Source organism: Microcaecilia unicolor, chromosome 14 (genome assembly GCF_901765095.1).
Source record: "Microcaecilia unicolor chromosome 14, aMicUni1.1, whole genome shotgun sequence".
Taxonomy (NCBI): domain Eukaryota; kingdom Metazoa; phylum Chordata; class Amphibia; order Gymnophiona; family Siphonopidae; genus Microcaecilia; species Microcaecilia unicolor.
This window is the reverse complement of record NC_044044.1, coordinates 4,560,525-4,587,067: the sequence shown is the minus strand read 5'-3', so window position 1 is coordinate 4,587,067 and position 26,543 is coordinate 4,560,525. Positions and strand designations below refer to the sequence as shown.

Below are 26,543 nucleotides of genomic sequence, written 5' to 3'. Positions count from 1 at the left end.
GCAAGTACAGTGCATGAAGTTGCGGGCATCCGGGTACGGGGAAAATATAAGGAGCATTGAGAAGTATAAAGTACAGTAACAAGGATGCATTTCTCACATACAGGTAGCTGCCATATTTTTCGTATACTTTGGGCGTCCCTGATTTGGGTGTTTTCAACCGCGATAATGGAATGTCTAAGGGCGCCCATATTATTTTCCGATTATACCTGCCTGATTTTGGCCGACTTTGTGAGGGCGCCCAAATTCAGATTTGAAGACCTTTCGATTATGCCCCTCCATAGGCGCTCGGTATAAGAGGCTTGGGGAGGCTTAGCAGCCACAAGTTCTCAACAACAGGAGCAGGATGGATCAGCTGTTTCTCTGTCTTTATTCTTCTCCGTTTCGTTCTCCTCCTCCAACCAGTCCCGACTCCTCTATCTTCTTTGCAGTGCTGCCTGCGCCCCGTTTCTCCTCTTTCCCTCCCCCATGCACCTCAGTCTCTTCAGCCTTCAGGGCTGGCGGCTGCTGCCCTGCCGACATGATCGAGTCCTGACTCCTGAGTGCTCCCGCCTTAATCGCTATTCGCGCTGACTCATCTGCTGCCCTCAGAACCTCAGCCAGTCAGCCTTCCCTACGAGGGCACTCCCGTCATGATGCAACTTCCGCAAAGTTGGGAACGTGCGGGCGGAGCCGTCACTGAGAAGGCAAGGCTGGCTAAGAGTTTCCATCCACTTCCTTCGCTTTGATGGTAGAAGACTGTAATACATTCAAAAGAAAATTGTGGCACGCAGCGCACATTGAGAGGTAAGTGCTGACTCTGAGGCAGGTTTTAAGTCAAAATAAAAAAATGAATATTTTGTTTCATGCAGATCTCAGCCCATTTAGTTATGTTTAAACAAAAGAGTCTCTTTTGTTTAAACATAACTAAATGGGCTATAAGCCCCTAATGCAGTCCATTGTTTTTTTTATATTTTGTTTGTGATGACTTTTATTTTTACTTATTGTTTTTCTGTGTGTTGTCAGACAATTATGGATGTAAGCCCCAACCCTAACCCCACCCCCTTTAGCCCCCCAAATAGTTGGGCCAGCGTCCCACCTATGTGCCCCTCCATGTCCTTCATTGCTTAAATGCAATCCAGTGAAATACAGATTTAAAAACTGATTTTATAACAGTACAAATTTAGAAGTTGTGTTCTATCCCATGAATTTGCAGAAATTATATACACTGTTATATAATTAGTAGTTTCATTTCTGATCACAAGAGAGCTGATGAAATGTGTCATCACAGATGTGCACCATATTTGTATCTTCCCTATAGAGAATCCTCTGGGACCAAGTGTGGATCTACTTATATCACTTGTCTGAAATGCATGTCCATTTGGATCAACAGAAACAATCACTGGTTTCACAGGACTGGAAATTAACAAATGTTTGAACGCAGTTTCTGTATTTCTTCTGCTTACATTGCAAGCCGTTTGTGGTCAATTCAGCAATTGGTATGACAAAACAGTGAAAGAGGTAAAACTGAAGCCAGTACAGAAGTTTTTTTGTTTTGTTTCTTTAAGAGGAAATGCTTCTGCATCCCATGCTCTTGGTGTTCACTTTGACAGCAGAAATTCAAATCCAGGCACTGAGGTCTATTTGTTCCCCAGGATATCGTTATGCACAGAGTTATTTCAAGGGAGGGGATCTGATCATCGGTGGGGTACTTCAGATGTCTGATTCTACATTTTTTACTTTTGAAAGTAGTTTTGCAGAGTTCCGTACATCCATTGAATGCTTTAGGTAAGTAGTTTTCTGACTTTATTTGTTATCAATAGAAATCAAACAAAATAAAACATGGAAAAGAAAATAAGATGATACCTTTTTTATTGGACATAAAGTTATGTCCAATAAAAAAGGTATCATCTTATTTTCTTTTCCATGTTTTATATTGTTTGATTTCTATTGATAACCTTAAGAGTGGACTAACATGGCTACCTCACTTTCCTGACTTTATTTGGGAATCACTGTTTAGCATTTTATCAATAGTTTTAGTTTATTAGGACATTTTTATACTGCTTAAAGCTTAGTTGACATCTGTATAAGAAAGGTTTCCCCAAATAAGCTGAATAATAATATTAAAATGAATACAGTCAGAAAAAAGTATACCCAGAATATATAAACAGTATGTGTGTGTGTGTGTGTGTGTGTGTGTATGTTTCTGTGTGTGTGTGTGTACAGTGGTGGAAATAAGTATTTGATCCCTTGCTGATTTTGTAAGTTTGCCCACTGACAAAGACATGAGCAGCCCATAATTGAAGGGTAGGTTATTGGTAACAGTGAGAGATAGCACATCACAAATTAAATCCGGACAATCACATTGTGGAAAGTATATGAATTTATTTGCATTCTGCAGAGGGAAATAAGTATTTAATCCCTCCGGCAAACAAGACCTAATACTTGGTGGCAAAACCCTTGTTGGCAAGCACAGCGATCAGACGTCTTCTGTAGTTGATGATGAGGTTTGCACACATGTCAGGAGGAATTTTGGTCCACTCCTCTTTGCAGATCATCTCTAAATCATTAAGAGTTCTGGGCTGTCGCTTGGCAACTCGCAGCTTCAGCTCCCTCCATAAGTTTTCAATGGGATTAAGGTCTGGTGACTGGCTAGGCCACTCCATGACCCTAATGTGCTTCTTCCTGAGCCACTCCTTTGTTGCCTTGGCTGTATGTTTTGGGTCATTGTCGTGCTGGAAGACCCAGCCACGACCCATTTTTAAGGCCCTGGCGGAGGGAAGGAGGTTGTCACTCAGAATTGTACGGTACATGGCCCCATCCATTCTCCCATTGATGCGGTGAAGTAGTCCTGTGCCCTTAGCAGAGAAACACCCCCAAAACATAACATTTCCACCTCCATGCTTGACAGTGGGGACGGTGTTCTTTGGGTCATAGGCAGCATTTCTCTTCCTCCAAACACGGCGAGTTGAGTTCATGCCAAAGAGCTCAATTTTTGTCTCATCTGACCACAGCACCTTCTCCCAATCACTCTCGGCATCATCCAGGTGTTCACTGGCAAACTTCAGACGGGCCGTCACATGTGCCTTCCGGAGCAGGGGGACCTTGCGGGCACTGCAGGATTGCAATCCGTTATGTCGTAATGTGTTACCAATGGTTTTCGTGGTGACAGTGGTCCCAGCTGCCTTGAGATCATTGACAAGTTCCCCCCTTGTAGTTGTAGGCTGATTTCTAACCTTCCTCATGATCAAGGATACCCCACGAGGTGAGATTTTGCGTGGAGCCCCAGATCTTTGTCGATTGACAGTCATTTTGTACTTCTTCCATTTTCTTACTATGGCACCAACAGTTGTCTCCTTCTCGCCCAGCGTCTTACTGATGGTTTTGTAGCCCATTCCAGCCTTGTGCAGGTGTATGATCTTGTCCCTGACATCCTTAGACAGCTCCTTGCTCTTGGCCATTTTGTAGAGGTTAGAGTCTGACTGATTCACTGAGTCTGTGGACAGGTGTCTTTCATACAGGTGACCATTGCCGACAGCTGTCTGTCATGCAGGTAACGAGTTGATTTGGAGCATCTACCTGGTCTGTAGGGGCCAGATCTCTTACTGGTTGGTGGGGGATCAAATACTTATTTCCCTCTGCAGAATGCAAATAAATTCATATACTTTCCACAATGTGATTTTCCGGATTTAATTTGTGATTTGCTATCTCTCACTGTTACCAATAACCTACCCTTCAATTATGGGCTGCTCATGTCTTTGTCAGTGGGCAAACTTACAAAATCAGCAAGGGATCAAATACTTATTTCCACCACTGTATATCGGAGCAAAGGAGGGGTGGTGGTGGAGTGTGTGAGGAGGACAGATGTTATAGAATTCATTTTACTAAAAACAGTTTATCTCTTGTGACATTTTCTGCTAATAGGTTTGATTTGAACATACTAGGACAAGAATGAACTTAAATGAGCTAGGCTACACTGGGTGTGGTCTTACTAAACAAAAACAAACATAACAGTCCAAAACTGCTCAATAAAAACATAAAACAACATCCTTAAAAAATTAGGGGGTCCTTCACAAAGACACAGTATCATTTTTAGCGCATGCTAAATGCAAGAGACACCCATAGGAATATATGGGCATCTCTAGTGTTTAGTGCATGCCTATTTTTAGTGTCCCACTTAGCCCTTGTGGGACCAATCATACAACACAAACCAAATTCTAAGCCTGAATTAGATATAAGAATCCTATATAAATCCTATATAGATCCCAATAAAAAAGTTACAGAGAAAAATAAGGTTCGCAAATGTCATGCCTTCAATTCTAACCTAAAATTGACATAACTTTCTAAAACTTGCATTTTAAAGAGCAACTGATGCCATAAACATGGGCCTAAAAGTTCATGTGCATGTAAAACTCAGTCCAGCTTCTTTCAAACATGGCTTTTTTTTTTTTTACGTAAACCTACTTATGGGAATGTAAGTACTTGGCCAAATATATATGGAAGTAGAAGGTCCTTGAGGTAGTTACTTTTGAAATCTATATGAGGACTGTGAGATGAAAAGGTCAAAGTTGTGCATTGGGTGCTAGACATACAAATATCATTGGCTGAGTTGTGCCTCAGTATTCAGTACCAGGCTTTTTCCAGATAACAGCACTGAATAGTTGTGAACAGGGCAGCAGCTGAGAGTTATGTGAGTAGTGGTAGTACCTCTATAGCTACCCAGTCAACTTAGGACTGCCCTTTTTCTGAATATCAGCATTGCTGGGGCAGTTCTCAACTCTGTCCCTACTCTTCTTATAGACTGCCAAAGCAGTAACTGGAAAATGCTGCACTGAAAATCCCAAAGTGACCCAATCAGCACTATTTAACCAAGCTATTTAACCAATAGCCTCTTGCACTCTTTTAATTAGTACTGAATATCAAGCTTTTTGCTTTAAAATTTACTACTTTGAGGGTTTCAATAATGGAATAGCAAAGGTTGACACAGGTCAAGATTGAGAAGTATCAGCATATCTGTGGGGTCTTAAAGCAGAAAAAGTGCAGTATGCAAAGCCCCAGGATAGAGGTACATTGAAGACTCTGAATATAATTTTATGAGTGGATAACATCAGTGGAAAAGAAGTGATTTTATTTACAGAGAAAATACATGTATTTCCACTGGCTCCAAATCATGCATAAATATTTATTTGTAGATATGCTGGCTATACATTTATACTTTTGCATTTGTTAGACTATGCATATGAAACAAACTCCACTCAGATTTCTCACTCTGGGACTGACCACTTTAAATGTGCAGACGTCTGCATAGCCTTACTCCTTTCATAGGTTAATATATATGGCAGTGAATTTTTTATAAAATGTTCTTTATATTTGAAAACCCCACTTTTATTAAATTACTTCCTCACATGTTGGGTTTCAGTACTGAATGGGAGAGAGTGAAAAAGATGGATTATGGATACTTAGCATAGAATTTATTGTTTATGCTTCTTCTCAACTTGAATATGAATGAATCACAAAATTATCAAACCCTTGAATATAAACATATTTGCTTGCTCACAGATCAAAACTCCGTTACTATCGGCATCTCTTGGCCTTTTATTTTGCCATTGAGGAAATCAACCAAAATCCTGAGATATTGCCCAACATCACTCTTGGCTTCCATATGTATGACTCATGCTCTACTGCAATTATTGCACAGTGTGCTGGTCTTATTACCTTATCAGGGAAAGAGGACCCTGTTCCAGGATACAGATGTCACCAGCAAGGACAGTTGGCTGGTTTCATTGGAAGTCTCTCGTCAATGACATCAAACATCATAGCCAGATTTGTAGGGCTCTACAGGTATCCACAGGTATAATCAGAAGCAGTATCAGTTTATAATCTTGGGGTTTGCTGCAGCCTTGTCCACTTTGTCCTGTCCTTGTTTGACAAGCCTGGTTTAATACAGATGATTATTTTAATGTATGAAAGTACAGCAATTGTGTATTTTTGCAGTGATTAACCACTTTTGTTTAGAAACTTGAATTCATATAAAAATTTCACAAGTCAAGTATCCGGTGAGAGCCAAAGAGAAGTATATGTAGCATAAAATATAGAGCATGATGGCAGATGAAGAACATATGGTTTATCCAGTCTGTCCATCCAGGATGCATCAGCAAGACTGTGCTGTAGTAGCAACATTCCATCTTACCAATTCCAGGGTAAGCAGTGGCTTTCCCCATGTCTATCTCAATAACAGACTATATACTTTTCTTCCAGGAACTTGTGTGCACACACCCACCCACACCAAATTGATAAATCAGGGACACACATAGACAAACATGGTTTAATGGGACAGAGTCAGCATGGGTTCAGCTGAAAGAATTTGCTTCTTTTCTTTGAAGGTGTGAATAAACATGTGGATAAAGATGAGCCAGTTGATGTAATGTATCTAGATTTTCAGAAAGCTTTTGATAAAGTTCGTTATGAGAGACGCCTGAGAAAATTAAAGAGTCATGGGATATGAGGCAAGGTTCTGGTGTTGATTAGGAATTGGTTATTGGACAGAAAACAGAGGGTAGAGTTAAATAGTCATTTGTCTCAATGAAGGAGGGTGAACAGTGGAGTGTCACAAGGATCTGTACTGGGACAGGTACTATTAAACATATTTATAAATGATATAGAAATTGGAATGATGAGTAAGGTGATTAAATTTGCAGATGATACAAAACTATTCAAGGTTGTCAAAATTCATGCGGACTGTGAAATATTGCAGGAAGACCTTGAAGACTGGGCATCCAAATGGCAGATTAAATTTAATGTGGACAAATGCAAGGTGATGTACATCAGAAAGAATAATCTGAATTATAATTACCTGATGCTAGGGTCCACCTTGGGGGTTAGTACTCAAGAAAAAGATCTATGTATTGTTGTTTATAATAAACTGAAATCTTCTGTTCAGTGTGCAGTGGCAGTCAAAAAAGCAAACAGGATGCTAGTTATTATTAGGAAAGGGATGGTAAATAAGACCAAAAATACTATAATGCTTTTGGATCGCTCCATGTTGCGACTGTACCTTGAGTATTACATTCAGCTGTGGTTGTCGTATCTCAAAAAAGATATAGCGGAACTAGAAAAAGTTCAAAGAAGAGTGACCAAAATGATAAAGGGGATGGAACTCCTCTCATATGAGGAAAGGACAAAGAGGTTAGGGCCCTTCAGCTTGGAAAAGAGATGGATGAGGGGAGATATGATTGAGGAATACAAAATTCTGAGTGGCGTAGAATGTGTAGAAGTAAATTGATTTTTTTTACTCATTCCAAAGTACAATGACTAGCAGACACTCAAGGAAGTTACATGGAAATATTTTTAAAAGAAATAGGAGGAAATATTTTTTCACTCAATGAATATTTAAGCTCTGTAATTCTTTGCCAGAGGATGTAATAATAGCAGTTAGTGTATCTGGGTTTGGACAAATTCCTGGAGCAAAAGTCCATAGTCTGTTATTGAGACAGACACAGGGAAGCAACTGCTTACTTCAGGATTGATAGCATGGAATGCTGCTCACTAATTAGGTTTCTGCCATGTACTTGTGACCTGGCTTGGCCACTGTTTGGAAAACAGGATACTGGGCTAGATGGACCATTGGTGTGACCCATTATGGCTACTCTTATGTTCTTATGTATTGGACTCTAAGGTTTATAATTCAAGAGTACAACAGTGTTCTGTGGAACCATTCATCAAAATAGTGTTCTATTAGACTCTGTTGCAGGCCTTACAGGCAAAACACAGCCTGTGTGCACTCTAGTGTTTGTAATATGAAATTTATCTTTAAAATCAAGTGTGGTACAGAAAGATTGGAAGATGTCCAATGTAATGCCAATTTTTAAAAAGTTCCAGAGGTGATCCAGGAAATTATAGACCGGTGAGCCTGATGTCAGTGCCAGGAAAAATGGTAGAGACTATTATAAAGAACAAAATTATTGAGCATATGTATAAACATGGATTCATGAGACAAAGCCAACATGGATTTAGTTAAGGGAAATCTTGTCTCAACAATCTACTACATTTATTTGAAGGGGTGAATAAGCATGTGGATAAATGTGAGCTGGTCAATATTGTGTATCTGGATTTTCAAAAAGACATTTGACAAGGTACCTCATGAAAGTCATGGGATAGGAGACAATGTCCTATTTTGAATTAAAAACTGGTTAAAAGGTAGAAAACAGAGAGTAGGGTTAAATTGTCAATATTCTCAATGGAGAAGGATAGTGGGGTTTCCCAGAGGTCTATGCTGGAACCACTTATTTTTAATATATTTATAAAAGATCTAGAGATGGGAAAAACTAGTGAAGTAATTACATTTGCTGATGACACAAAAATAATTCAAAGTTGTTAAATCATAAGAGGATTGTGAAAAATTGCAAGAGGACCTTACGTGACTGGGAGATTGGGCATCCAAATGGTAGATGATTTTTAATGTGAGCAAGTGCAAAGTGATGCATGTGGAAAAGAAGAACCCAAATTATAGTTACATGATACAAGGTTTCACACTAGGAGTCACCAACCTGGAAAAGGATATAGGTGTCATCACTGATGATACTTTGAAACCCTCTTCTTAATGTGCAGTGGCAGCCAAGAAAGCAAATAGAATGGTAGGAATCATTAGGAAATGAATAGAAAACAAAACTGAAATGTTATAATGCCTTTGTATCGCTCCATGGTGTGACCACACCTCGAATACTGTGTGCAGTTCTAATTTCAAAAAGATATAGTGGAATTATAAAAGGTACAGAGAAGGGTAACAAAAATGATAAAGGGGATGGGACAACTTCCCTATGAGGAAAGGCTAAAGTGGCTAGGAGGGGCATAATCGAATGGCGCTGGCCATCTTTATGGCCGGCCATCTTCGGGGCCGGCTCTGCAAAGGGGCGGCTCCAACCGTATTATCGAAAAAGAGGGCCAGCCATCTTTTCTTTCGATAATACGGTTGGGGCCGGCTAAATCTCAACATTTAGGTCAAATGTTCAGATCGCCGGGGTTAGAGATCGCTGGATTTAGAGATGACTGGCTTTGGTTTTCGGCCATAATGGAAACCGGGCCCGGCCATCTCAAACCCGGCCAAATGCAAGCCTTTTGGTCATGGGAGGAGCCAGCATTCGTAGTGCACTGCCCCCCCTGACATGCCAGGACACCCTAGGGTCCCACATGCATAGCTCCCTTACTTTGGGTGCTGAGCCCCCCAACCCTCCCCCCAAAAAAACCCACTACCCACAAATGTACAACACTACCATAGCTCTTAGGGGTGAAGGGGGCAACTACATGTGGGTACAGTGGGTTTTGGAGGGCTCACATTTACCACCACAAGTGTTACAGGTGGGGGTGGGGGGATGGGCCTGGGTCCGCCTGCCTGAAGTGCACTGCTCCAGAGACCTGCTCCAGAGACCACTAAAACTGCTCCAGAGACCTGCATACACACAGGTCTCTAGGACTTGTTGCTGCTGTATAACCTTGGCACACCAGTTCACACCTGAAGACTAATCTCTCTGAAAAAGTCCTTTATTTGAATAAGCACGTTTACTCACAGTTAACTGCAGATCAGAGGTTGTGTCCCACTGGCAAAGAGTCTTCCTGGTGCTGAGATTAGCAGTAGGTCAGAGCTGGCAGAATGGTGTAAAATGCCCTCTTTCAGCAACATTCAAAGTAAGAACTAAGAGGCAGATGCACTAAAGCTAAATGAGCCTTTAATGACTCTCCAACGAGGAAAATTTGATCCGTTGCATGCATCAAAGGGCTTTTACCGAGGAAGCCAGCAGCTAACGAAAACGGAATGGAGATGAGCAATTAGTGTGAAAACCCCATTGAAACGACATGCACTAACCTTTTCCGATTGCCTTTACGCAGGAAAAAGGCAGGAAAACTAACGAGAGGTCTGGACCACTCGTTAGGTCAGCTCTGTGGCAGGAAAAATCATTAAGAGAAAAAATAAACAAACTTTGAGCCAATCCCAGCGCATTAGCAGAGCTAAAAGCGCTGTGATTGGTCCAAAGGACGTCAGAAAAACAAAAATAAATAAAAATAAAAAAAGGATCGGGAGGGGGCAAGGGCGCTCATCAGGAGCGTCCTGTACGGACGGCCTTGCCCCCCCCCCTGCTGCTCGCCACTTTCCGCCGCTCCCCCACCCCGAAAAAGCAAAATTCGAGCAGCCCCTGCCCCCCTCCCTTCCTCACTACTCTCTCACCTCAGCTCCGCTTCCCGACATCCTCCGTCCTGTGCCCCGCCCCCTTTTGGGGTCGTCGCCGCCATTCCCCTCTTCCATCGGGCCCCCCTCCCTCTTACCGGGCCCGTGCAGCGCCTCTCTCCTCTGTCCGAAGGCGCTGCGCGGGCAAGAAGACAGCTGATGCCTGCCTTCGCCCAGCTTCGATGGCGCGTCTTTCTCCTGCTTTCTCCTGCTGGGCCCGCCCCTGTCTGACGTCAGTAACCTACGTAGGTTACTGACGTCAGACAGGGGCGGGCCCAGCAGGAGAAAGACGGAGGACGGAGGATGTCGGGAGGCGGAGCTGAGGTGAGAGAGTAGTGAGGAAGGGAGGGGGGCAGGGGCTGCTCGAATTTTGCTTTTTCGGGGTGGGGGGAGCGGCGGAAAGTGGCGAGCAGCGGGGGGGGGCAAGGCCGTCCGTACAGGACGCTCCTGATGAGCGCCCTTGCCCCCTCCCGACCCTTTTTTTTTATTTTTGTTTTGATTTGATTTGGGAGCCATGTGCTTGTGATTTGACTGTGTTTTGACTGTTTGTGGCATGCGCAGAGCAGCTAACATAACGCTTGGCTGCTCTGCGCATGATTTGGGGGCCGATTAACGATGTGTATTGTGATTCTTTAGTACATTGTACGTTTCAATACCGATCTCAGCATGTGTGACTTTTTTTTTTGGTGCATTTTTCGTTATTTTAAAATCGTTAGGGACTTTAACGATTTAGATTTTTTTACGTTTGGTTGCTGCATCTGCCTCTAAGTTCTCTAACGTGGGTAACACATGAAAGGGATCTAAAACAGGCTTACAAAAATGGCCACTACCTCATGGACTACCAGAAACAAAACAGGGCACACTCTGACCCAGTAAGCGGGGGGAAAAGCACCATGGGAGTAGAGCCTATCAACTACCAACAGCGTGAGCATTTAACACAAACTAGCGGAATCACGTAGCCCAATATCCTACACCCACCTCAATGCATTGCTGATGTGACTCTGCAGTGCACATAACAGAAAAGGTGTCACACTCACCCGAGAGCCACATCACAACCAGGGAAAGCCTGTCAGAGGATAGAACACATTCTGCTGTCATGGAGGTGGGTACGGCATTTGAGGCTGGCATAGAGGCTGGCAAAATATGTTTACAATTGTGTTTTTTAGGGTGGGGGGGGGGGTTGTTGACTACTGGGGGAGTACATGGAGGTCATCCCTCATTTCTTCCGGTGGTCATGTGGTCAGTTCATTCACCTTTTTGAAGCTTGGTCATGGAAAAAGGGCCAAGTAAAAGCGGCCAAATGCTCATCAGGGCTGGCCTTATTTTTTCCATTATCAGCCGAGAGCACCCATGTGTTAACTACGCCCCCGTCCCACCTTCGGTACACCTCTGATATGCCCCCTTAAAGTTTGACCGCTTCTGCGACGGACTGCAGTTGAGGGTGGCCAAAATCGGCTTTCCATTATGCCGATTTGGCCGCACTTGAGAGAAGGGCGGCCATCTCCTGATTTGTGTCGGAAGATGGCCGCCTTTCTCTTTTGAAAATGAGTCGGTAGGTCTCTTCAGCTTGGAGAAAAGACGTCTGAGGGTAAATATAATAGAGGTCTATAAAATAATGAATGGAGTGGAACTGGTAGACGTGAATTGGTTGTTTACTCTTTCCAAAAATAGTAGGACTAGGGGGCATGCAATGAAGCTACAAAGTAGTAAATTTAAAACAAATCAGAGAAATTATTTCTTCACTCAACGAATAATTAAACTCTAGAATTTGTTGCAAGAGAATGTGGTAAAAGCAGTTAGCTTAGCAGGGTTTTTAAAAAGGTTTGGATAACTTCCTTAGAAAAATTCTGGGAAAATCCACTGCATATTCTAGGATAAGCAGCATAAAATATGTTTTGCTGTTCTGAGATCTTGCCAGGTCTTTGTGACCTGGTTTGGCCACTGTTGGAAACAGGATACAGGGCTTGATGGCAATGCTTATATTCTTATGTTTTATTAAAGTTAATGAAGCACCCATAAACAGTCAAGTGAACATTTTTACAAATGTTATTGAAAAAACCCTGACACAGACATATGCCAAGAGAAAGACGTGTTGGGTCATTGAGTTTTACATTGAAAAGATTTCATGTAATTTGAATGACTCCTGTTTTTTATTTTTCCTGACTTGCTGCATTGGCCATCTCTGCTCCTGTTTTTTTTTTTTTTTTTTTTGTATTTCCCTTAGGAGAAGCAGCTTTATTGAGGTATTTTGCATTAGTAAAAATCTGAAAGCTTGAGAAAGTCTAAGGCCCTTATCTAATCAATTGCTGTAATCCAATCGTGAAAAATCAGGAAGTGAATTAGAAAATGTTAGGCCATTTCATCTAAAGAGAGTGAGTTGCTCCAAGTTGTCTTAAAAGTGAAAAATGATCTTTTCATTATGCTATAAATATTTATAGCAAATGTCAGGTACTTATCTATTACAAAACTGATGCAAAACATAAATCCTGTCTTCCATTTTGGAGACTGTTTACTTAGTTGTGTGACTGGTTCATGAATATGCCTGCTTTCTTCATATGAAAAATTATGTAGAACATATAAAATAGTAGAAACGAGCTAAAATTTGAAAGGCGAAACAACTCATTTGTTTATATTTGTTTTTAATCACAGATCAGTTATGGAATGATGGATCGACTCTTTGATAACCGAGTAGACTTTCCATTTTTTTATCGCATTGTTCCAAATGGTTATTCTCAGTATCAGGGTTTTATCAACCTCCTGAATTTCTTCAGATGGAATTGGGTGGGGATTCTCACCTCAAATGATGATAGTGATCAGAGGGACACTGAGGAACTGAAGAGGGAGATTATCAGGAGTGGCAAATGTGTGGCTTTTGTGGAAACATTACCCTTGCTCTTCTACATTACAATTAAATACTGGATAACACTAATGTCAATTGTTGACACTATTTCCAAGTCATTGGCCAATGTGGTTATTTTATACAGCAGTACTAGTTACTTGACAACACAAATCTGCACAGTTCCATTTTGGCAGGAGATTGAAGGTAAATTGTGGATCATCTCTGCTGCCTCATCTTCCCTTGCAAACTTAAACGTCCCTGGTAAGATTTCAAATTGTAAAATATTCAGTGGTTCTCTAGCATTTACCATAGCTAAAGGAGAGATTCCAAGATTCAAAGATTTTATCCACAGTATCCATCCATCCACATTCCCAGAACCCCCCTTACTGCAGCTACTCTGGATGGATGCATTCAATTGTGACCCATTGTCCAATTTATCCAACTGCACAGGGCAGGAGATGCTGTCTAACCTTTCACATTTGCAGTTTGATGTGGATAATTTTCAGTTTACTTACAGTGTCTACACCTCAATCTATATCCTGGCTCATGCTTTGCACAACATGTACATAGCCAAATCACAACTTGGGGGGGATCTGAAACAGGAATTCCAGCCATGGCAGGTAAATGTTGATTCTTTTCTAGTAAGTATAATGCCATTTTCCTGTATTTTAATATTCTTTGGGCTTGATTAAGGATAAAACATAGTAAAACTGACTTATTAGTAGTAACTAGGGATAGGCAGCCTGAAAATTACCATTTTGTGTTGCAATACTGCTAGGGGTCACTTTTCTACTCAAGAATATGGCAAGAGATCATGCCACAAAATTGGATTCAGTATAACCAGGGATATTCAGGTTGGCATGGGGGGGGGGGGGGGGGGGGCTACAAGGGATAGAGGAGCAAGTGGAGTGGGAAGATTACTTGCTCAGGAGGGCAGAAGGTGAACCCTGGATTATGGTAGGGGGAGGGGACCTGAGTTGGGGCATTGTCTCCCAGATCTCAGCCACAGCTGATGAGGTCATGGCTGCTATTCAGCCTACTACACATTAACCTACTCATGGGTCAGGCTGAATATTGGTCTTGGCCACATCACACAGCAACTGAATGGAAAGGGAGGGGGAGACAAGGTATAGTGGTAATAGTCTAGACTATTGTCCATTGCCATCTGACTTACACTGTGTAAACAGATCAGCTGACTCTTGAACATTTGCTGTCTTTAATGGACCCTAGTATTTTTTTACATATTCTGTAGCATTAAGATATATAAGTTGTTTTGTTCAGATCATACATTATACATATGATTGCTATATGCTCGCTGAAAGGTAAAAACCCATAAAAGAAATTGAGTGGGCCTTTTACAAAACAGTGTTTTTAGTGCACGCTAATAATAAGTGTGTGCTAAATACTAGAGATGCCCATATATTCCTAATGATTAGCATAAGCTAATCATTAGTACATGCTAAAAATGCTGCCACACCATTGTTAAAGACCCCCTCAGAGAAGCATGCCTGTCTGGGTCTCTGCCAGCTGACCCAGGCAGGCAAGATGTGAATGAGGAAAGAAATACTATTATTTAATTGTGCTGCAAACATCTGGAAGCTGATGTCTTATGCTCCGGGGCTGATAAGTCCCTGGGCTTCCTGCAATATTACTCCTGACTTCACCAATGGTCAGATGGAATTTCCCAGCCTGAGTTGAATAAAGTGGCTGAGCCAAGATATTGCAATTTATTGAGGGGATGTATTGTTATAATTATTATTAGCTGTAGAAATATATTGCATTTACTTTTACAAGTTTGGAGTTAGCTACAAGTAAACTGCATTTTATCTTTTGAAACATTTCTGTGTATTTATTCTTTCCTGGGCTTTGTTCTAGGGTAAAACAAAAGCACATAATGTGAAAAGGGGGAAAGGATAATCAGGGGAAGGAACAGAGAACGGAGAGGGGGAAGCAGAAGGAGTGAGAAGAAAAGGGAAGGGGAAGGGAAAAGGAAACAAAGACTGGAGGAAGGATGAGAAGGTGAGAGGAAAGGGATGGAAAAGTACAGAGTGTTAGAGATGATCAGAGGGGAAGGGAAAAGGGAAGAGAGGAAGAAAATAGGGGAACAAAAATAAAGGAAAACTTGTACATCAGGTTCCTGATTGAGACCTACTGGTACTACAGTACACATTTCGAAAATTTGATTTTCCTTTCCCCCTTCAGAATTCCTACTTTCATTTATCTATTAATTCATTTATTCCTTTTAAATCAGTCTTTTATTATATAACTAAGAGACTGAAGATTTAGAAGAATCTCTCCCCCCCCCCCTTCATTTTCTCTAAAACATTTTTAAAATATGTTTTGAGTTGATAACTTACTATTCTTAAATTTTAGAGTAGTTGGTGAGCCTTTAGCTAGAGGATTCTGCTGATTCTCCTTCTAACCTTGAATAAGTAACTTAGGGGGTCTTTTACTAAAGCTTAGCTCAAGATATGCAGCAGGGCTCATTTTATTCCTTTGGGCCCTACTGCTGCTAACTCGAGCTAAGTTTTAGTAAAAGACCCCCTCAACTCCCCACTGCCTTATGTACAGACTTACACCTATATTTACTAAAGTGGGCTTGTTCTGTTAACTGTGTTTCTTCCTCATTCACATCCTGCTTGTCTGGGTCAGATGGCAGAGACCCAGACAGGCACGTTTTGCTTAATTTATTTTATTGGTTTTCTTCTCAGTGAACATTAGTAAATAGTTCTCATTGTATAAAATAGGACAATGGTAAATAATACATCTTAGACATGTTAATGGGGTAGCATATTTTAATAACTCAAACCCAATGCTTGTAAGCCAACTGGCGACAGGAAAATACCTACTACTCCTGAATGTAAATCATGGAATACTTATCAAGAAATGTACTAAGTTATGTCCAATAAAAAAGGTATCAACTTATTTTCTTTTTCATGTCTTATTTTGTTTTATTTCTATTGATTACCTTTAAAAGTGGACTAACACGGCTACCACACCTCTCTACTCAAGATGGAATACTATGGAAATGGCATGGACAGTGGTGTAGCAAGGAGGGCTGCCACCAGGGGCGGTTTGCCATTGCACCCCCCCCCCCCAGGTGCAGCATGATGACACCCCCCCCTCGGCGCATCAACACCCCCCGACCCAGTGCCTACCCTCCTCAGCTCCCTCCAACCAGCTCCTGCACCCTACCTTTAAAGAAATTTCGGAAGCCATGGAAAGGCAAGCCGCAGCGCCTCACACCTGCATGCAAAAGAAGCATGGATCCTCATCAGGCCTTCCCTCATGCTGTCTGTCCCGCCCTTGCGGAAATAGGAAGTTGCGTCAGCGGAGGGCTGGTTTGCCTCTCCACGGCTTCCGAAATTTCTTTAAAGGTAGGGTGCGGGAACTGGTTGGAGCCAGAGGGAGCTGAGGAGGGTAGGCACTCGTCGGGGTGGGGGGGGGAGTGTTGATGCGCTGAGGGGGGGGTGTCATTGTGCTGCACCCAGGGGGGGAGCTGGCAGGGAGCACCCCCCCGAGCTGACACCCGGGGCAGACCGCCTCTCCCGCCTCCCCCCCCTTGCTACGCCACTGGACATGGGCTAATTATAATTAAAACAAATACATTTATGCCAATTGTGGAGACTTCAGTCCTCATTTCATTTCATTCCATTTCTAGCTCAACCAATACATGAAAAAGGTTCACTTCAAAACCACGAATGGACGCGAGATCATCTTTGATGCCAAAGGGAATGTGCCAATTTACTATGATATTGTTAACTGGGTCCTGCTTCCCAATGGTACCTTAATTAGTGTCAACATTGGAAGCTTCAATCAAACAGCTCCAGAGGATCATCAATTCTTTATGAATCCAAGTACCATATTATGGAACCCATATTTTAATGAGGCTTGGCATTTTATATAATTTTCATACACTATGTCTTTTATTTTAGATATTCTATTCATGTTTTGGATGTCTGAAAACAGGAATTTAGATATCCGTATTCTGATTCAGACAGGAATAGAGAGAGCACAAAATATAGATGTCCAATTTCAGAAGGGGAGGGGCATAGGAGACAGCTCTATGGGTGAGAAAATTCCTTGTATGTGTCCAGGGAGGGGTTATTTCAACTTGCCGTAGCACCCCCAGTAATTCTGAAAAGTTGGCTCCTATGGGGAAGGGAAAAGATGAGTGTTGATATTTAGACCACGTACCAATCAAATCCCACTGGAGGGATTAAGGAAAGTCACCCTGAATGAAATTGGCACAGCATACTGTGCTCTGGGACAGCTTCAGGAACTATGGCTGTGAGTACTTTGTTGTGTTATTCAATAAAAAAAATATCAGAAAAGAAAGAGACTTCAGGTGTGCTGGTATGTCAAGGTGAACTGCGACTTTCAGGTAACAGGAGACTTGTACAGTCAGGGCACTCATCAATGCCCTCTTCCTCCTTCTAAACCTTCTAAAATTACCTACAGTTCCAGTCAGTGGCCTATGGGGTCACTGTTGAGTGGTGGCAGCCAAGCTAGTGATGTCATCATCACTGAGCACTTCTTCAGCTGGCTTCTGAGAGTGCTCAGTGTTCTGGCAATTATCCTTGATTGGTCCCAGGCCTGCCTGGGGCCCTGCTAGTTCCAGCTCTGTTTCTTTGCGAGGCTGTGGCCTGAAGCTTGGCCTACAGCTTTTCCTTATGCTGTGTTCCAGTGGAAGTCTTCTTCCAACCCAGGGAGTCCTGAGATGTAAAGGCTTGGCCTACAGCTTTTCCTTATGCTGTGTTCCAGTAGAAGTCTGCTTCCAAGCCAGAGAGTTCTGAGGAGTAAAAGCTTTGCCTACAGCTTTCACCTGATGCTGTGTTCCTGTGAAGCCTGCTTTCAAGCTTGGTAGTCCTGAGGAGTAAAAGCTCTGCCTACAGTTTTCACCTTTGCTTGGGTCGAGTGAAGCCTGCTGCCAAGCCAGCGAGTCCAGAGCCTCCCGTGCCTCAGCTGAAATTCCTGTCGGCCACCGTGAGTCCTTGTTCGCTGTATGCAGCGAGTGGCATTGTGCTGTGCTTGGGACTGTGTGGGCTGGATGACGGGGGATGCTGCAGGTGCAGCAGCTTAGGCCACGTCTTGAGGTATCTCTGGAAGAGGGAGCGGTGCTTGTAGCTCAGAGGGGTCCATGTGGGCTGATCCTGGCCCTTGGGTGCTATGCAGGGCCATTGAGTCTTGTGCCTTGGGATCCTCAGCTCGGGCTTTACTACTTTCCTTGCCCACCTTGGGAGCGTCGGCTCGGGCTTTGCTACTTTCCTTGCCTGCCTTGGGAGCGTCGGCTTGGGTTTTGTTGCTTTGTGTTGCTATATTTGGGAGCATACGGCTCAGGCACCTCAGTGACTGTTTGCCTGTCTTAAGTGACATCCCTGGTCTTCAGTGAGCGGTGTGGCCCACTCTTGCTTCTACCTGCGGTGCAGGTTCTCAAGAGACTCTTTCTTTTCCTTTGGTTTTGCTTCTGCTCCACTGTGGTTTTGAGGGAGCTTGCCACAGTTGTTCAGCAGCTCATCTGAGTGTACTGACAGAATGAACCTCTTCCTTAATATAGTATATGCAGTAATTAAAAGGAAGAGAAGTAGAGACGTATATTTTCCAAAAGAGGTAACTCAGACAATAAGGGGATAGAAATCAGAAATAGGAAAAGGTTTCTCAAACAGTGCAGTACATGGTTGAATCCAAGATAGAAATTGGGGGAAGTAGTCAAAATTGCAGAGTCTTCTGACAGAAAAACTAACTGAAGAGGTAAACTGAGGTTATTGCATAAAAGACTCAACATTTACACCAACAGGGTATTTGCTGACTACATCTGTCATTGGCTACAGCCTTGGATATTAAGGAATTTCAGAGTGATTCTGGTAGGTCCTTAGGAGAACCTGATCAGTTAATGTCTGCTAAGTTTTAGTATTTAAATTTTCATGTATACAGTTTGATTAAAGGAATGCCAGCAAGTAGAGATGAAAACAGTAACAAAATTGATGGAGATGAAAATGGTAATAGAATTCAAGAATATATGGGATAAGCACAAAGTTTTCCTAAATGTAAACAGAATGAGATAAAATCAACTGAGCTGTGCTATAATAGCAAATCCAGTAGTAGGGAAGAAAGACTAGTGCCGGGCAGACTTATACAGTTTGTGTCCTGATTATAGATAGATAGATCTCATTGGGCAGGAGCAGGCTTTAACAGCATCTTCAGTAGTTAAAAATTAATCCAGTGCCAGGCAGATTTCTATGGTCTGTGTTCTGAAAATGGCAGCTCAAGACTCACGAATGCATATCTTGGACAGACTGGATGGACCATGCAGGGTTTATTAAAATCATCTACTATGTTACTATGAGTGGCATACAAAGGGAGTGAGATAATGAGGGCCACAGAATAAGAAAGAGACCTGGGGATAATTATAAGATGATCTCATTGTGATAAGCCAGTGCAACAAGGCAGTAACTGGAGCCAGAGGATTACTAGGGTGCAAAGAAAGAGGAATAACTAGTCAAAAAATGGAAGTTTTTACAGTATTGTAGAGGCACTGGTGACACCTCTCCTGCAAGAGTGTCTCCAGTTTTGGAAACCATACTTTAAGGAGAAAGTGGGGGTATTGGAGGAGATCCAGAGAATCACTACCAAAATGATGTTGGATCTGCGCCAAAAGTCATACGTGATGATTCTTAGAAACTTAAATGTGTATACTCAAGCACAGAGATATGATAGACATTAAAATGCTTGAATGGTATTAATACTATACAATGAAAAAAAAAACCTTTTTAAGTGTTAAATACTTTCTACAACAGAGAGGATCTGATGAATACTCGGAGTAGCAGCTGGAAGCTAAAAGGTTTATGGACTTGAAAGCACAGGAACAGCAAGCTTTCTTCAATTTTTATGCAGTTCTTTTCTCTACCACCTCCTTTGTTCTACAGCTTCATTGCAATTGAACAAGGCCTGCCTCTTGTGCACTTATATCATGCATGCATTTAAGTGTCTTCTAGAATGTTGTGGATAACAGGTAGCACATGCTAGTTGTCTGTCTGGCAGTGTATAATGTGAAGTGTGATTGTGTACTGCTATGGATTTACTGTCTGCTTTACTGACACAGACTACTCAGTAATTACTGTGGATTCTTTTGGATTCGTATTAGGTAAATGAGACCTTTATTAGAGGTTCTAAAATCTACAATGATTAAGATATATACAATGATTAAGCTATATACACAAACAATACCTATCTACCCTTATCTAAACCCTTGTCACCTCTCGCTTGGATTATTGCAATTTGCTTCTCACTGGTCTTCCGCTCAGCCATTTCTCTCCTCTCCAGTTTGTCCAAAATTCTGCGGGATGACTTATTTTCCGCCAAAATTGTTTTACCCACACTAGCCCACTCCTCAAGTCACTTCACTGGCTCTCTGTCCGCTTCCGCATACAGGTCAAACTTCTCTTACTGACCTTTAAATGCATCCATTCTGCAGCCCCCCATTACCTCTCCTCTCTCATCTCTCCCTTCATTCCTCCCCGTAGTCTCCGCTCGCTGGACAAATCTCTCTTGTCGTCTCTCTTCTCCTCCACTGCTAATTCCAGGCTTAGTTCCTTTTCCCTTGCGGCACCTTATGCCTAGAATGGACTTCCTGAGCCTGTACGCCTAGCTCCATCTCTACCTGTTTTCAAATCTATGCTGAAAACCCACCATTCCACCACTGCTTTTGGCTCCTAACCACTACTCAATTCCCCTATCCTTGTTCCTTCTCACCCAGTACTTTCCTCGCCCTTAATTGTCTTGTCTGTCTGTATTTTTAGATTGTAAGCTCTATCGAGCAGGGACTGTCTCTCTGTGTCAGGTGTTCAGCACTGCGTGCGTCTGGTAGTGTTATACAAATGTTAATAATAATAATAATCTATAAACAATCATTACATCACTGGTCTCTACATCTAAGCAATGCTAAGAGTTCCTAGACCAGGAAAAGAAGCAATACACTATAAACAATCATCACTGGTCCTTGCATCATCCAGGTTCTTATCATCAGCTGGGGGGCCCTGTTCACAGCGAAAGCCAGGAGCTTCTTTGACCAGAAGTTCTACGCGGTGCGTCCACCTATAGATGAGCTTCCCACTTCACTGCCAGAGGCCCCCCTTTTTTATTAGGTTTAGAACTCATTTTCAGAGCTAAGGAAAATTACAGATTGCTTGAGAAACAAGCCATACTATGGGAATGTGATCACATGTTTCCCAGTCCGGGTGGCCAGTCTGAACACGAAAACAGGCTCTACCTCCCCCTTCACATACCAAAATAATTAGAGCTGTGTCTTAATTTTCTACATTCCAACTTATTTTCACACAATCAAAGTTAAACAATCATTTTTAAACAGAATTACTTCTAATAAAAAATACAGACCCCGAGTGCACTGGTCGGTCAAGGCAGAGGTCAAAACCAATTACAGGCTGGTAGGTTGGATATGTTCCTTTTTTTACTGGGGAAATGTTTAAGGATTTTACAATTAGTATAACAAAAGGTCTTAGAGATGACAGGACAGTCAGAGAGTTATCAACTGTGTAAGGAACATGGCAATATGTCTCTCATTCTTCCTCTCTCCAGACTCCTCGCTCTATTTGTTCTGAGAGCTGTGCTCCTGGATACCGAAAAATTCTTCAACCTGGGAAGCCAATCTGCTGCTTTGACTGTGTCCACTGCTCTGAAGGAGAATTCTCCAACACATCAGGTAGACAAAAATGCATCCCAGACAATATTCATTTGGCGGCAGTCAGCATTTTTTTAAACACTGACCATCATGGGCAGAAGGGGCAGACTGACAGTGATCTAGTCATGGGTCCCTATTCACCTATCAAAAATGATTAAACTAGATGGAAGCTAGAGGAGAATGGGACCCCTACTGCTGTGGGCCCTCAGGTGCTGCCCCATTGTCCCTACAGTCATTCTGCCTCTGCTAATAAAGAGGTATACGTGGCTGCTGCCCCAAATCAACTAAAAGCAGCTTGTGGCAAACCATCCTAATCCCACAGATCACAACCTGAACTACTGCTGATAACCCACAGCCTCCTGAGCATCATCCAACCCACCCCAACCCCCACTGATCCCCCTGGTACTAGCTTTAGGCAATAAATCATCCCCATTACCCACCTAAGTGGTAGCTGATCCTCCAAAACTTACTGGGCATATTACTACTACTACTACTACTTAACATTTCTAGAGCACTACTAGGGTTACGCAGCGCTGTACAAATTAATAACTAAGGACGGTCCCTGCTCAGAATAGTATAGTATAGTGTCAAAGTTGAAGCAATCCCCCTTTACAGTGAAGCAATAGGGATGGGAATACCATGAGCTAGGGTCTTAGGAACAAGATACACTAGAGCAAAGGTAGATGTAACCTAAACTGGAATACTAAGAGTTAGTCTTGGTGGCTTTGAAACACAGCTTAAAGCCACATATTTAGTAATCTTTAAAGCAGGTAAGGGCACCCCAAACCTGAGGATCATGGCAGTTACAAAATCTTTCAGATTGCACAGAAGTGGGCTGTTGTCATCCCACACAGAAGTAACTGAGCATAATGAATCAGGAGCTGTTCCAGGAGGGATTTCAATGGGTAGAATCAGGAACTACAAATCCTCCAATGCTATGGCATGTACATTTAAAACTGTGAAATAAACAGAGCATATCAGTGATAGATACACACATACATTAATTGCAGAGTTGGAAACTAGTATATTGCGTGACACAGGCCGTGGGCCGTGTTTCACCCAAAGGGGCTGCGTCAGGGGCTACAATGAAATACAATATTAAAACCAATAAGTATATATAAAACATATACATGTATATAAATCATAGATAAAAATGATAATGAAAACTATATATAAATAAATAAACCATATATATATCTAGAATATAAAAATATGTAATAAATAACATATCATGTCTATTTAGGCACATAAAACAATCAGACATCTAATATAATAATTCACACCTCCAACGTTCTGAAGCTGACTCCGTGGCAGTGTGGCAGTAAAGCCGTGTAGTGTTCGTAGGGTTTGTAATCGCAATCCCGATCACTGCCCCGCCCTCGAGGGAACTCTCGGCACTTACTTCAGTTTTCCCTTCTCTGTCTCTCAGCTCTGGTCCCACCCTTGTGGAAACATGAAATGAGGGCGGGACCAGAGCTGAGAGACACAGAAGGGAAAACTGAAGTAAGTGCTGAGCCTGCACGCTTTTTACTGCTGCTGCCGACCGCCGTAACCCTGACGAAGTAAGTCAGGATGACTTTTAAAATTTGGAGGGAGGGGGCCTGGAACTGGAAGGGAGGGAGGGAGGGACAACAACCCTGGAACTTGGAGGGAGGGACGACGACCCTGGAACTGGGAGGGAGGTGGGACCCTGGAACTTGGAGGGCCCTGGAACTGGGAAGGAGGGAGGGAAGGGGACCCTGGAATTGGGAGGGAGGGGGGACGCTGGAACTTCCCTTAAAAACATTAATGGCAGAAGGTGATTACCTTGCTAGTGCCCATTTCATTTCAATGAGAAACGGGCTTTTTTTAACTAGTATATAATAAAGTGCAACTAGGACACGTACCTATACTGTGTTCTTCACTATCAAAAAACTAAATGGTGTGTGGGCTATTCTTCACCACAAAGTCCTTGATATGCATTTTTTATTACATTAGTTATTATATATGAGGTTATTTATCAACCCTGACTTTTATTTATTATTTTTGTAGTAATCCATAGTCCACCAGATCAAAAGTTGTGGATAAATCCAAGGATAGTAAACAACAAATTTGACCTGATCAATATGTAAGCAGACCAATAAGGTGTCAACTCAACAGTAGACAATCAAAAATTTGCTGCAATGGAAACCAAATCATTTATATTTGTGCACAACACTCGCTGCAACTAATTTTCATAAAAACATGGGAAAATGCCTCAAACACCCAAATGCTTACTTATTTTCAGTGTCTTCAATTGGGGTAATGGATTTTATCACTGGTCAGAAAAACCTAGGGGCCCTTTTTCGAAGGCACGCCTAAAAGTGGCCTGCACTAGTGTAGGTATGTGTTTTGGACGTGCACAGGTCCATTTGCTCAGCATGCCTGGAAAAAAGGTGCTTTTTTTGTGCCGGAAAATGGACACGCAGCAAATTAAAACCAGCATGCGTCATTTTTGGGCTGAGACCATATCACCACCCATTGACTTATCAGTAAGGTCTCACGTGCTAACTGGGTAGTAAGCGGTCAGCACATGTAAACTGCCAATTACCACCGGGTAAGCGCCACGTGTTTTCGGCATGCGTTAAAATGGAATTAGCGCCCGGAGCATGCAGTAGCCAGGCAGTAGTTCCAAACTGACGTGTGTTGGACGTGCATAGGCACCTACGCGCCTTTGTAAAGGACCTCTCAATGTGTTTTCAAAATAAACTTTACCTTATTCAAAAATCTGATATTCTTGTTGGTATATTATAATTTAAAACATTTGTCTTCATTGTCTTTCATGCACAATCGCCAAAAACAAATTCTTATCAAACACTTATTCTATTTAAATAAATTCACAAAACAGTTGAGCACTTAACTGACACCTGATAATGGTCCAGCCCATTTTACTCTTAAGGCTTCTTCAGGGATTGTGATTCAACAATAAAATACCAACTAGTGGTTGTATTTCTTTATATGCATACAATTGTGGCTAATATGTCAACCAACCATCCCCAAGTTGACCCCTTTCATTGACCAGATCAAGGAGGCCAAGCTTCCAAGCCCAACACATCCAAACTAATCAAAAACATCTGCCCCTTCCAAAACACAATCGCTTCCCAATCAATTTCACTAACTTACTAAAGACTTTCCAAGAGGTGATCCTGTTGGGTCTCTTCTTTGAGAGTATATCACCAGGAAGACCCTGCACCACTATTCTCATGATCTGTATGAATAATGTAGATGAAAGGGAGGTGGAGGAGCTTTTCCTAGATCAGGCATGGAATCACAGTTCAAAAGAGGCCAACTTACAGGAGGAGGAAGGAAAAAGTTGCAAGAATGTTTACCAATCATGCAGCTCCAAAGGGTGAATCATTGGAATAGACCTTGTTTCAGAAATGCTTCTATGGTCCATTCCAGATGATGTCAAGTTGAGAGGGCTCAAATTTTAACCAATCAGGCTTTGGACCATAGACTGAACATCCTTACTACAGGGTGGACCAGAAGAAAGAAAACCTCTGCAGATAATGCTCAAAATATAAGAATTAATATGTCATTTCCTCTATAGATGCAGAGAACTGTATGAAGTGCCCTGAAGATCAATGGCCAAGTGAAAAGAAGGATCAGTGTATCCCAAGAACCATAGAATTCCTTTCCTATAATGATCTTTTGGGAGCAACTTTGGGTTGCACTGTTATTCTCTTCTCCATCATCACAGTTGTAGTACTTGGAATCTTTATTAAATATCGAGACACTCCTGTGGTGAGGGCCAATAACCGGGATCTAAGCTACATCCTCCTCATATCCCTGATTCTGTCTTTTCTTTGCTCTATGCTATTTATTGGCCATGCTGGAAGAGTATCTTGTTTGCTCCGACAAGTGTCTTTTGGGATTATTTTTACTATTGTTATTTCTTCTGTGTTGGCAAAAACTATCACAGTTCTCCTTGCCTTCAAAGCCACCAAACCCAACAGCAAGTTAAGCAAGTGGGTAGGTACAAGATTCTCAAGCCATCTAGTCCTTCTCTGCTCCTTGGGTGAAGTTGTGATATGCACTGCATGGCTGCTTATCTCTCCTCCATTTCCAGACTATGACATACAGTCTGAAAAAGGGAAGATGATACCAAAGTGTAATGAAGGATCCACCATTGCATTTTATAGTGTGATTGGATACATTGGTTTTTTGGCTCTTCTAAGTTTCATTGTGGCTTTCCTAGTCAGGAAGTTGCCTGACAGTTTCAATGAGGCTCAGCATATCACTTTCAGCATGCTGGTGTTCTGTAGTGTCTGGGTGTCCTTCATCCCAGCCTACCTGAGCACCAAAGGTAAATACATGGTGGCTGTGGAGATATTTGCCATCCTGGCTTCCAGTGCTGGACTGTTGGGCTGTATATTCTTCCCCAAGTGCTACATTATTCTGCTCAGGCCTGAGCTGAACACAAAGGATCATATAATTGGGAAAAACCTTTGTAACAAGGTCAAATAGTAAAGAAAGTGTCTGTTTGACCATGGTTTTCATGCTTCCTCTAGTCTATAAAAATGTTTTAATATGTACTGTGTTGACACTGTAAGTAGTATACTACATTATAATATACATTGTTTTCTGAATACATTTATTACTGTCATTGTCTATTGCCTATGTTTTATTCTTGCTGTAAATCATCTTGAGTGAACTTACATAAGTACATAAGTATTGCCATACTTGGACAGACCAAAGGTCCATCAAGCCCAGCATCCTGTTTCCAACAGTGACCAATCCAGGCCACAAATACCTGGCAAGATAAAAAAAAGTACAAAACATTTTATACTTAT

The 26,543-nt window shown here is 42.1% G+C and overlaps 1 protein-coding gene across 1 annotated transcript; it reads left to right on the top strand.

The window, feature by feature from the left end:
* The first annotated feature begins 1,549 nt into the window (after window positions 1–1,549).
* Window positions 1,550–26,217, top strand: LOC115458177 (vomeronasal type-2 receptor 26-like). Its single transcript, XM_030188036.1, has 6 exons — window positions 1,550–1,764; window positions 5,536–5,827; window positions 12,845–13,654; window positions 16,696–16,923; window positions 21,630–21,753; window positions 25,301–26,217. The coding sequence occupies exons 1-6, from the start codon at window positions 1,550–1,552 to the stop codon at window positions 26,215–26,217; spliced, it is 2,586 nt and encodes an 861-aa protein (XP_030043896.1).
* The last annotated feature ends 326 nt before the right edge of the window (window positions 26,218–26,543 follow it).

What these genes read in the sequence shown, in the direction of transcription:
- LOC115458177 (XM_030188036.1), top strand. Translation starts at nt 1,550, where the DNA reads ATGCTTCTGCATCCCATGCTCTTGGTGTTCACTTTGACAGCAGAAATT. An exon ending in ACATCCATTGAATGCTTTAG is followed by an intron (nt 1,765 to 5,535) that starts GTAAGTAGTTTT and finishes GCTTGCTCACAG; the next exon opens with ATCAAAACTCCGTTACTATC. An exon ending in AGAATTCTCCAACACATCAG is followed by an intron (nt 21,754 to 25,300) that starts GTAGACAAAAAT and finishes TTTCCTCTATAG; the next exon opens with ATGCAGAGAACTGTATGAAG.